Below are 13,640 nucleotides of genomic sequence, written 5' to 3'. Positions count from 1 at the left end.
ATTAAAGACCTAAATGTAAGACTGGATACTATAAAACTCTTAGAGGAAAACATAGGCAGAACACTCTCTGACATAAATCGAAGCAAGATCTTTTTTTGACCTACCTCCTAGACTAATGAAAATAAAAACAAAAATAAACAAATGAGACCTAATTAAACTCAAAGGCTTTTACACAGCAAAGGAAACCATCAACAAAACAAAAAGACCATCCACAGAATGGGAGAAAATATTTGCAAATGAAGCGACCGACAAGGGATTAATCTCTGAAATATACAAACAGCTCATACAGCTCAATGTCAAAAAAATGAAACAACCCAATCAAAAAATGGGTGGAAGATCTAAATACACATTCCTCCAAAGAAGACATACAGATGGCCAAGAGGCACATGAAAAGATGCATCACATCACCAATTATTAGAGAAATGCAAATCAAAACTACAATGGGGTATCTCTTCACACTGGTCAGAATGGCCATCATCAAAAAATCTACAAGCAATAAATACTGGAGAGGGTGTGGAGAAAAGGGAACCCTCCTACACTGTTGGTGGGAATGTAAATTGGTGCTGCCACTATGGAGAACAGTACGGAGGTTCCTTAAAAAACTAAAAATAGAGCTACTATATGATCCAGCAATCCTACTCCTAGGTATATATCTGCAGAAAAGCATAATTCGAAAAGATACATGTACCCCAAAGTTCACTGCAGCACTTTTTACAATAGGACATGGAAGCAACCTAAATGTCCATCAACAGAGAAATGGATAAAGAAGATGTGGTACATATATACAATGGAACATTACTCAGCCATAAATACAGTATGAAATAATGCCATTTTTAGCAAAATCAATGGACCTAAAGATTGTCATACTGAGTGAAGTAAGTCAGACAGAGAAAAATAAATATCATACGATATCACTTATATGTGGAATATAAAAAAAAATGGTACAAATGAATTTATTTACAAAACATAAATAGAGTCACAGATGTAGAAAACAAACTTATGGTTACCAAGGGGGGAAGGTGGGGTGGGATGAATTGGGAGATTGGGATTGACATATACACACTACTATATATATATACATATATATATATATATATATATATATATATACTACTATATATATATATACTACTATATATATATATTTATATATACTATATATAAAATAGATAACTAATAAGAACCTACCATATAGCACAGGGAACTCTACTCAATACTCTGTAATGACCTATATATGGGAATAGAATCTAAAAAAGAGTGGGTATATGTATATGTATAACTGATTCACTTTGCTGTACAGCAGAAACTAACAGAACATTGTAAATCAACTATACTCCAATAAAATTAATTAAAAAATAAAATAAAGCTTCTGATTATAATTTTTCAAATTTGAAAATTATTTCTTAAAAATTCCATTTTTTGTAACCATAAAATTATGTATAACAACCTGAGTCCAGTACATGTGCTAACGATCACCATAGAATTTGGATAACCTTCAATATACCCTTGGTAGTAGCATAAGTTCTGAAAAATAAAGATAAACACATATATTTCTATTAGAATAATTCATGTTAAATGCACTATTCTCAAATACTTAAAACACACACACACACACACACACACACATATATATATGTATATATATGTATGTGTCAAACACTAATTGTTTCCAAAATGGATTTATAACATCATTAGATGAACATTTGGCTCAATTTTCCAAAACTGTCCCTACATGTCCCAAAGAATAAGTACACTTCCACGATTTTTTCTGTTATAAATGAAACATGACAACCCAATCATTAGGATCAAGGTAAAAATCATCAAAAACTTGTTTCTTCAAACTCTTCTGACTTAATTTTTCAAGGTAGATGTAAAAAATAAATAAACCCAAAAGATACTTTTTTCTTTTCAAGATTACTTTAGTATAATGGCAGAGTAGCTTGCATTGGATTAGCCTTCTCATCAATGACAAATGTAGACTCTGAAAAATTATTTTTTAAACTCCAACAACAAAGGCAGGCAAGAAAAGGTGAGAGAAGGGAATCAACAATAGAAAGAGGAAACTGCATTTACTGAGTTTTGTGTTATACTGGTTTTCACCTGAGGGCCTCCCCTTGGCAGGGCAGCACAAAGTAGCAAATGTTCCAACAAAAAACACAATCTTACTGACCCTGAGAACTCTTTAGAGAAAAGAATCACAAGCTCTCCAATGTATCGTGGAATAGTACCAGTATATGATTTAAAATATTAGATATATGAATAAAAGAAAAATGTGGCCCATAGTCAAAAGAAAAACCAGAAAGAAACTGACTTCAAAATAACACCGGATTTTGCAATTAGTAAATAAATGGATTTAAAACAGATATTAAAAACATGATGAAGAACATAAAGGAAATTTTGGGCATAATAAGGGAAGCAATTAGGAAATTCAGCAGAGAAATAAAATGTTGCAAAAATGTCAACTCTAGAGCTAGGGTAGGGGCAAGATGGCAGAAGAGTAAGACGCAGAGATCACCTTCCTTCCCACAGATACAGTAGAAATACATCTACACGTGGAACTGCTCCTACAGAACACCCACTGAACGCTGGCAGAAGACGTCAGACCTCCCAAAAGGCAAGAAAATCCCCACGTACTTGGGTAGGGCAAAAGAAAAAAGAAATAACAGAGACAAAAGAATAGGGACGGGACCTGCACCAGTGGGACGGAGCTGTGAAGGAGGAAAGGTTTCCACACACCAGGAAGCCCCTTCGTGGGCAGAGACTGCGGGTGGCAGAGGGGGGAAGCTTCAGAGCCACAGAGGAGAGCGCAGCCACAGGGGTGCAGAGGGCAAAGCGGAGAGATTCCCACACAGAGGATCGGCGCCGACCAGCACTCACCAGCCCGAGAGGCTTGTCTGCTCAGCCGCCGGGGCGGGCGGGGGTTGGGAGCTGAGGCTCGGGCTTCGTTGCTAGCCGGGAGGGAGTCCGGGAAAAAGACTGCAGCTGCCAAAGAGGCAAGAGAATTTTTCTTGCCTCTTTGTTTCGCGGCGTGCAAGGAGAGGGGATTCAGAGCGCCGCTTAAACGAACTCCAGAGACGGGCGCGAGCCGCGGCTATCAGCACGGACCCCAGAGACGGGCATGAGACGCTAAGGCTGCTGCTGCCGCCACCAAGAAGCCTGTGTGCGAGCACAGGTCACTCTCCACACCGCCCCTCCCAGGAGCCAGTGCAGCCCGCCACGGCCAGGCTCCCGTAATCCGGGGACAACTTCCCCGGGAGAGCGCACGGCGCGCCTCAGGCTGCTGCAACGTCACGCCGGCTTCTGCCGCCGCAGGCTCGCCCCGCCTCCTCCGTACCGCTCCCTCCCCCCGGCCTGACTGAGCCAGAGCCCCCGAAGCAGCTGCTCCTTTAACCCCGTTCTGTCTGGGCGGGGAACAGACGCCCTCAGGCGACCTACATGCAGAGGGGGGTCCAAATCCAAAGCTGAACCCCGGGAGCTGTACGAACAAAGAAGAGAAAGGGAAATCTCTCCCAGCAGCCTCAGAAGCAGCGGATTAAAGCTCCACAAACAACTTGATGTGCCTGCATCTGTTGAATACCTGAATAGACAACGAATCATCCCAAATTTAGGAGGTGGACTTTGGGAGCAGGATATATTAACTTTTCCCCTTTTCCTTTTTTTGTGAGTGTATATGTGTATGCTTCTGGGTGAGATTTTGTCTGTATAGCTTTGCTCTCACCGTTAGTCCTAGGGTTAGGTCCGTCCGTTTTTTTTTTTTTTTTTAACTTAAAAAAATTTTTTTTCCCTAATAAATGTTTTTCTTAATAATTTTTTCCTTATTTTCTATTTTTAAAAAATTTAAAAAAAATTTTTTAATAAGTTTTTTCATATTTTTTATTTTAAAAAATTAAAAATTTTTTCTTAATAATTTTTTTCTTAATAATTTTTTTCTTATTTTTTATTATAAAAAATTAATAAATCTATATTTAAAAAATTAAAAAAAATTTTTTTCTTAATAAATTTATTCTTAATAATTTTTTTCTTATTTTTTATTATAATAGCTTTATTTTATTTTATTTTATCCTCTTTCTTTCTTTCTTTCTAATTTTTCTCCCTTTTATTCTGAGCCGTGTGGATGAAAGGCTCTTGGTGCTCCAGCCAGGCATCAGGGCTGTGCCTCTGAGGTGGGAGAGCCAACTTCAGGACACTGGTCCACAAGAGACCTCCCAGCTCCACGTAATACCAAACGGTGAAAATCTCTCAGAGATCTCCATCTCAACATCAAGACCCAGCTTCACTCAACGACCAGCAAGCTACAGTGCTGGACACCCTATGCCAAACAACTAGCAAGACAGGAACACAGCCCCATCCATTAACAGAGAGGCTGCCTAAAATAATAAGGCCACAGACACCCCAAAACACACCACCAGACGTGGACGTGCCCACCAGAAAGACAAGATCCAGCCTCATCCACCAGAACACAGGCACTAGTTCCCTCCACCAGGAAACCTACACAACCCACTGAACCAACCTTAGCCACTGGGGACAGATACCAAAAACAATGGGAACTACGAACCTGCAGCCTGTGAAAAGGAGACCCCAAACACAGTAAGATAAGCAAAATGAGAAGACAGAAAAACACACAGCAGATGAAGGAGCAGGGTCAAAACACACCAGACCTAACAAACGAAGAGGAAATAGGTAGTCTACCTGAAAAAGAATTCAGAATAATGATAGTAAGGATGATCCAAAATCTTGGAAATAGAATAGACAAAATGCAAGAAACATTTAACAAGGACGTAGAAGAACTAAAGAGGAACCAAGCAACGATGAAAAACACAATAAATGAAATTAAAAATACTCTAGATGGGATCAATAGCAGAATAACTGAGGCAGAAGAACGGATAAGTGACCTGGAAGATAAAATGGTGGAAATAACTACTGCAGACCAGGATAAAGAAAAAAGAATGAAAAGAACTGAGGACAGTCTCAGAGACCTCTGGGACAACATTAAATGCACCAACATTCGAATCATAGGGGTCCCAGAAGAAGAAGAGAAAAAGAAAGGGACTGAGAAAATATCTGAAGAGATTATAGTTGAAAACTTCCCTAATATGGGAAAGGAAATAGTTAATCAAGTCCTGGAAGCACAGAGAGTCCCATACAGGATAAATCCAAGGAGAAACACACCAAGACACATATTAATCAAACTATCAAAAATTAAATATAAAGAAAACATATTAAAAGCAGCAAGGGAAAAACAACAAATAACACACAAGGCCATCCCCATAAGGTTAACAGCTGATCTTTCAGCAGAAACTCTGCAAGCCAGAAGGGAGTGGCAGGATATACTTAAAGTGATGAAGGAGAAAAACCTACAACCAAGATTACTCTACCCAGCAAGGATCTCATTCAGATTTGATGGAGAAATTAAAACCTTTACAGACAAGCAAAAGCTGAGAGAGTTCAGCACCACCAAACCAGCTTTACAACAAATGCTAAAGGAACTGCTCTAGGCAAGAAACACAAGAGAAGGAAAACACCTACAATAACAAACCCAAAACATTTAAGAAAATGGGAATAGGAACATACATATTGATAATTACCTTAAATGTAAATGGATTAAATGCTCCCACCAAAAGACACAGATTGGCTGAATGGATACAAAAACAAGACCCATATATATGCTGTCTACAAGAGACCCACTTCAGACCTAGAGACACATACAGACTGAAAGTGAGGGGATGGAAAAAGATATTCCATGCAAATGGAAATCAAAAGAAAGCTGGAGTAGCAATTCTCATATCAGACAAAATAGACTTTAAAATAAAGACTATTACAAGAGACAAAGAAGGACACTATATAATGATCAAGGGATCAATCCAAGAGGAAGGTATAACAATTGTAAATATTTATGCACCCAACATAGGAGCACCTCAATACATAAGGCAAATACTAACAGCCATAAAAGGGGAAATCGACAGTAACACAATCATAGTAGGGGACTTTAACACCCCACTTTCACCAATGGACAGATCATCCAAAATGAAAATAAATAAGGAAACACAAGCTTTAAATGATACATTAAACAAGATGGACTTAATTGATATTTATAGGACATTCCACCCCAAAACAACAGAATACACATTTTTCTCAAGTGCTCATGGAACATTCTCCAGGATAGATCATATCTTCAGTCACAAATCAAGCCTTGGTAAATTTAAAAAAATTGAAATCGTATCAAGTATCTTTTCCGACCACAACGCTATGAGACTAGATATCAATTACAGGAAAGATCTGTAAAAAATACAAACACATGGAGGCTACACAATACACTACTTAATAACGAAGTGATCACTGAAGAAATCAAAGGGGAAATTAAAAAATACCTAGAAACAAATGACAATGGAGACACGATGACCCAAAACCTATGGGATGCAGCAAAAGCAGTTCTAAGAGGGAAGTTTATAGCAATACAAGCCTACATCAAGAAACAGGAAACATCTCGAATAAACAACCTAACCTTGCACCTAAAGCAATTAGAGAAAGAAGAACAAAAAAACCCCAAAGCTAGCAGAAGGAAAGAAATCATAAAGATCAGATCAGAAATAAATGAAAAAGAAATGAAGGAAACAAGAGCAAAAATCAATGAAACTAAAAGCTGGTTCTTTGAGAAGATAAACAAAATTGATAAACCATTAGCCAGACTCATCAAGAGAAAAAGGGAGAAGACTCAAATCAATAGAATTAGAAATGAAAAAGCAGAAGTAACCACTGACACTGCAGAAATACAAACGATCATGAGAGATTACTACAAGCAACTCTATGCCAATAAAATGGACAACCTGGAAGAAATGGACAGATTCTTAGAAATGCACAACGTGCCGAGACTGAACCAGGAAGAAATAGAAAATATGAACAGACCAATCACAAGCACTGAAATTGAAACTGTGATTAAAAATCTTCCAACACACAAAAGCCCAGGACCAGATGGCTTCACAGGCGAATTCTATCAAACATTTAGAGAAGAGCTAACACCTATCCTTCTCAAACTCTTCCAAAATATTGCAGAGGGAGGAACACTCCCAAACTCATTCTACGAGGCCACCATCACCCTGATACCAAAACCAGACAAAGATGTCACAAAGAAAGAAAACTACAGGCCAATATCACTGATGAACATAGATGCAAAAATCCTCAACAAAATACTAGCAAACAGAATCCAACAGCACATTAAAAGGATTATACACCATGATCAAGTGGGGTTTATTCCAGGAATGCAAGGATTCTTCAATATACGCAAATCAATCAACGTGATACATCATATTAACAAATTGAAGGAGAAAAACCATATGATCATCTCAATAGATGCAGAGAAAGCTTTCGACAAAATTCAACACCCATTTATGCTAAAAGCCCTGCAGAAAGTAGGCATAGAGGGAACTTTCCTCAACATAATAAAGGCCATATATGACAAACCCACAGCCAACATTGTCCTCAATGGTGAAAAACTGAAACCATTTCCTCTAAGATCAGGAACAAGACAAGGTTGCCCACTCTCACCACTATTATTCAACATAGTTTTGGAAGTGTTAGCCACAGCAATCAGAGAAGAAAAAGAAATAAAAGGAATCCAAATCGGAAAAGAAGAAGTAAAGCTGTCACTGTTTGCAGATGACATGATACTATACATAGAGAATCCTAAAGATGCTACCAGAAAACTACTAGAGCTGATCAATGAATTTGGTAAAGTAGCAGGATACAAAATTAATGCACAGATATCTCTTGCATTCCTATATACTAATGATGAAAAATCTGAAAGTGAAATTAAGAAAACACTCCCGTTTACCATTGCAACAAAAAGAATAAAATATCTAGGAATAAACCTACCTAAGGAGACAAAAGACCTGTATGCAGAAAATTATAGGACACTGATGAAAGAAATTAAAGATGATACAAATAGATGGAGAGATATACCATGTTCTTGGATTGGAAGAATCAACATTGTGAAAATGACTCTGCTACCCAAAGCAATTTACAGATTCAATGCAATCCCTATCAAACTACCACTGGCATTTTTCACAGAACTAGAAGAAAAAATTTCACAATTTGTATGGATACACAAAAGACCCCGAATAGCCAAAGCAATCTTGAGAACGAAAAATGGAGCTGGAGGAATCAGGCTCCCTGACTTCAGACTATATTACAAAGCTACAGTAATCAAGACAGTTTGGTACTGGCACAAAAACAGAAAGATAGATCAATGGAACAGGATAGAAAGCCCAGACATAAACCCATGCACATATGGTCACCTTATCTTTGATAAAGGAGACAAGCATATACAGTGGAGAAAAGACAGCCTCTTCAATAAGTGGTGCTGGGAAAATTGGACAGGTACATGTAAAAGTATGAAATTAGAACACTCCCTGACACCATACACAAAAATAAACTCAAAATGGATTAAAGACCTAAGTGTAAGGCCAGACACTATCAAACTCTTAGAGGAAAACGTAGGCAGAACACTCTATGACATAAATCACAGCAAGATCCTTTTTGACCCAGCTCCTAGAGAAATGGAAATAAAAACACAAATAAACAAATGGGACCTAATGAAACTTAAAAGCTTTTGCACAGCAAAGGAAACTGTAAACAAGACTAAAAGACAACCCTCAGAATGGGAGAAAATATTTGCAAATGAAGCAACTGACAAAGGATTAATCTCCAAGATTTACAAGCAGCTCATGCAGCTCAATATCAAAAAAACAAACAACCCAATCCAAAAATGGGCAGAAGACCTAAATAGACATTTCTCCAAAGAAGATATACAGATTGCCAACAGACACATGAAAGAATGCTCAACATCATTAATCATTAGAGAAATGCAAATCAAAACTACAATGAGGTATCATCTCACACCGGTCACAATGGCCATCATCAAAAAATCTAGAAACAATAAATGCTGGAGAGGGTGTGGAGAAAAGGGAACACTCTTGCACTGTTGGTGGGAATGTAAATTGATACAGCCACTATGGAGAACAGTACGGAGGTTCCTTAAAAAACTAAAAATAGAACTACCATACGACCCAGCAATCCCACTACTGGGCATATACCCTGAGAAAACCATAATTCAGAAAGAGTCATGTTCCAAAATATTCATTGCAGCTCTGTTTACAATAGCCAGGACATGGAAGCAACCTAGGTGTCCATCATCGGATGAATGGATAAAGAAGATGTGGCACATATATACAATGGAATATTACTCAGCCATAAAAAGAAATGAAATGGAGGTATTTGTAATGAGGTGGATGGAGTTAGAGTCTGTCATACAGAGTGAAGTAAGTCAGAAAGAGAAAAAGAAATACAGTATGCTAACACATATATATGGAATCTAAGGAAAAAAAAAAAAGGTCATGAACAACCTAGTGGCAAGACGGGAATAAAGACACAGACCTACTAGAGAATGGACTTGAGGATATGGGGAGGGGGAGGGGTGAGATGTGACAGGGTGAGAGAGTGTCATGGACATATATACACTACCAAATGTAAAATAGATAGCTAGTGGGAAGCAGCCGCATAGCACAGGGAAATCAGCTCGGTGCTTTGTGTCCACCTAGAGGGGTGGGATAGGGAGGGTGGGAGGGAGGGAGATGCAAGAGGGAAGAGATATGGGAACATATGTATATGTATAACTGATTCACTTTGTTATAAAGCAGAAAGTAACACGCCATTGTAAAGCAATTATACTATACAATAAAGATGTTTAAATAAAAAGTCAACTCTAAATTCTAGAACAAAGAAATACATTTAAAATGAAATACACTGGATATGTTTTACTGACACTGCAGATGGCAAAAAAAAAAACAACAACAAAAACAAAAAACAAAAAACAAAAACCCTAGAATACAGATCTATAGAAACCATCGGATCTGAAAGAAACCTGAGAGAAAACAAGCTTTAAAAATGGAATATGGGGGCTTCCCTGGTGGCGCAGTGGTTGAGAGTCTGCCTGCCAATGCAGGGGACACGGGTTCGAGCCCTGGTCTGGGAGGATCCCACATGCCGCGGAGCAGCTGGGCCCGTGAGCCACGATTGCTGAGCCTGCGCGTCTGGAGCCTGTGCTCCGCAACAAGAGAGGCCGCGATGGTGAGAGGCCCGCGCACCGCGATGAAGAGTGGCCCCCGCTTGCCACAGCTGGAGAGGGCCCTCGTGCAGAGGCGAGGACCCAGCACAGCCATAAGTAAATAAATTAAAAAATAAAAAAATAAAAAGAATTTAAAAAATGGACTATGGCTGCAGCAACCTGTGGGACAATGTTATCTAAAATACGTTTAATTGGAGGTCCAGAAAAGTGGAAAGAGAAAATAGGTATAAAAGTATTTGAAAAAATCATGGCCAAAATTTCCCCAAATTTAGTGAGAAACCACATTTATAGATTGAGACAGTGAATAAACAAATGGGCAATGGCCAAACCATATATAAAAATAGAACTCTGACCTGCAGGAAACCAACCTCTTTACTGACAATAAATAGCTGACTTTGTGGGAAGTCATGCTGCTATCTCCAGTAACAATCCAGGAAGGTAACCAATAACTTATATAGCAATCAGTCCCAATAACAAGGACTTGATTAAAAACTATCAGCTTGTTCTTCCCTGGTGGCACAGTGGTTGAGCATCTGCCTGCCAATGCAGGGGACACCCGTTCAATCCCTGGTCCGGGAAGATCCCACATGCCGCAGAGCAACTAAGCCCCTGTGCCACAACTCCTGAGCCTGCGCTCTAGAGCCCATGAGCCACAACTACTGAGCCTGCGAGCCACAGCTACTGAAGCCCGTGCGCCTAGAGCCCGTGCTCCACAGCAAGAGAAGCCACCTCAATGAGAAGCCCGTGCACTGCAACGAAGAGTAACCCCAGCTCAACACAACTAGAGAAAGCCCACGCGCAGCAACAAAGGCCCAACACAGCCAAAAGTAAATAAATAAAATAAAATTTAATATTTAAAATAAATAAATACATAAAAAATAAAATAAAAACTTTCAGCTTCCCGAATTTTTGTCCCTGCTTCCACCTTAGAACCAAGGAGAGAAAAGCCAAATAAACACTCCAATCACATAGTTAACCCATCTACAGCAGCCCCCACCAACAACCTTCAATCAGAGCACACCTGAGGTCTTCCCTCCCTTCCACTATAAAGCTTTCCCACTCTTCTGCCTGCCTTTGAGTATCTGCCAAAATGCAAGTGACAGTGGATGACTTCCTTGCTATGAATAAGTAAGCTTTGTTTATTCTCATTTGCTTGGTTTTTATTAATTTCCACAAGACCTAAGGAACCAATCATATAATAAACTGCTGAAAACCAAAAATGAAGAGGACATCTTGAAATAAACCAGAGAAAAGTAACACATAACATTCATAGGAGTAGTGATGTAAATAATGGTACTTCTTTACATATATATATATATATACACACACACACACACACACACACATATGTAAGGAGGCAGGACACAATGAACAAAAAAAAATTGCTGAGAGAGAAAAAAAACCCTGGCACTTAGAATTATATATTAAGCAAAATTATTCTTCAAAAATAAAGATATGGAGAGTTAACTTTTGGTATGACATCATGAGGAACTCTATAGATCTGATCCCTAGTGAAACTGATGAAAATAAGTAAATGACAATTTAAATCCCCCCAGAAGTGGACATAAGGACAAATAGTCCTAAAAGAAAATAAATAAATAGCCATACAAGAAAATATGAAAAATTCAGTGAGAAAAATGAGAAACAAAATCAAACTAAAGACATTTCCATATAAATGAAAACTTTGAGAATTTGTTGTTAATTGCCCTGCCTTACAAGTAATACTTAAGGAAATTCTTCAGGTTGAAAGCAAGCGATCTCAGATAGTGATTCAAATCCACATAAACATCCAAAGAGAGCTCATACAGGTTATTATGTAATTTAAAAACATAATATAAATGCGTATTTCCCCCTTTTTTCTCTTAACTGATTTAAAAATCAATTGAGTAAAATAATATGAATAGGGCATATTATTGGGGCCAGGAAATATATTTGCCAATAACAGCATATAGGAGGTGAGTGGAAACAAAGAGGTACTGGGTTAAGGAAATGACTGCAGATAGTAAAGTAATTATAACAATGTACTGTTGGGTTTGTAACATTAATAGATGTAATATGTACAACAATAATACCATAAATGTGAGGGAAGTAGAGTTTTATAGGAGCAATGTTTCTATATATCACTGGAATTAAGGTAATATAAATCTAAATCTGCATCTGATAAGTTAAAATGTGTAAGGTAAGCCCTAGGGAAATCACTAAAAATATAACTCAAAAATATTGAAAAATCATTAAGGAAATTTAAATTCTTCAGTAGAATATATCCACCTAACAGGGGAAAAAAACACTAAAAAGAGAAAAAAGAGGAACAAAAACACATGAGACACATACAAAACAAAAAGTAAAAAGCAGATGCAAATACAACTATATCAATAGTAGCATTAAATGTGATTGAATTAAACAATCCAATAAAAGGCAGATTGTCAGACAATGTGAAAAGACTACTATAAACTGTTGAAAGACAACATGCTTTAAGTTCAAGGACACAGACAGACTCCAATTAAAGGAATGAAAAAAGATTATCATGTAAATAGCAACCACGAGCAAACTGGATTGACTATATTTATATCAGACAAAGTAGACTTTGAAAGAAAAAATTGTTACTAGAAATAAAGAGCAGTATTTTATACTAATAAAAGGTTTAATGCATCAGGAAGATATAACACTTGTAAACATAGGTACCAAATACAGCACCATAGTGCATAAAAAAATAGGTAGACACGAAGGGAGAAATAGAGAACTCAACACATAGTTGAAGACTTCTTTTCTTCTTCTCTGCCACTTTCAACGATCGATGGAACAACTAGGCAGAAGATCAGCAAGGAAATATAAGACTTGAAAAAAAAATCATAAACTAAGTAAACCTAGCAAACATCTGTAAAATGCTCCACCAAAGAACAACAAGATTTGCATTCTTCTTAACGTGTACACAAAATATTTTCCAGGATAGACCATATGCTAATCCATTAAAAAAGCCTCAGTTTAAAAGTATAGAACTAATAAAAGTATGTTTTCTGATAATAAAGACATTTTTTTAGAAATAATTAACAGAAAACATTTGGAGAAACTCACAGACATGTGGAAATTAAATATCATATCCCTAAATAACCTATGGATTAAATAATAAATCAAATATGAAACCAGAAGATATTTAAGGAAAATGAAGACACACCATACTAAAATGTATGGGATGCAGCTAAAGTAGTGCTTTCGATAAATTTATATATATAAAAGCATGTATTAATAAAGAAGAAAGATCTCAAAGTAATATCCTATCCAACCACCTATAACACAGGAAAAAGAAGAACATATTAAACCTAAATTAAGCAGAAGAAAAGGAATAATAAAGATTAGAGTGAAATTAATAAGAACAGATAATAGAACAAATCAATGAAACCAGAAGCTGGCTCTGTAAAAAGATAAACAAAATTGACAAATCTTTATTTAGCTAGATTGACTATGAAAAGAAAAGAATCAAATCACTAAAATCAGAAATAAAAGTGGGATATTACTACCATCC

General features: G+C 37.3%; 1 protein-coding gene across 1 annotated transcript in view; it reads right to left on the bottom strand.

Moving 5' to 3' along the window:
• Window positions 1-13,640, bottom strand: part of ADAM2 (ADAM metallopeptidase domain 2) — a 100,373-nt gene that overhangs the window by 72,154 nt on the left and 14,579 nt on the right. Inside the window, exon 5 of the mRNA XM_061177396.1 lies at window positions 1,448-1,524. Within this exon, the coding sequence (XP_061033379.1) occupies window positions 1,448-1,524 (77 nt within the window). The remainder of the gene's footprint in view (window positions 1-1,447; window positions 1,525-13,640) is intronic.

This window comes from Eubalaena glacialis, chromosome 20, assembly GCF_028564815.1.
Source record: "Eubalaena glacialis isolate mEubGla1 chromosome 20, mEubGla1.1.hap2.+ XY, whole genome shotgun sequence".
Lineage (NCBI taxonomy): Eukaryota > Metazoa > Chordata > Mammalia > Artiodactyla > Balaenidae > Eubalaena > Eubalaena glacialis.
This window is presented reverse-complemented; position numbering and strand designations above follow the sequence as displayed.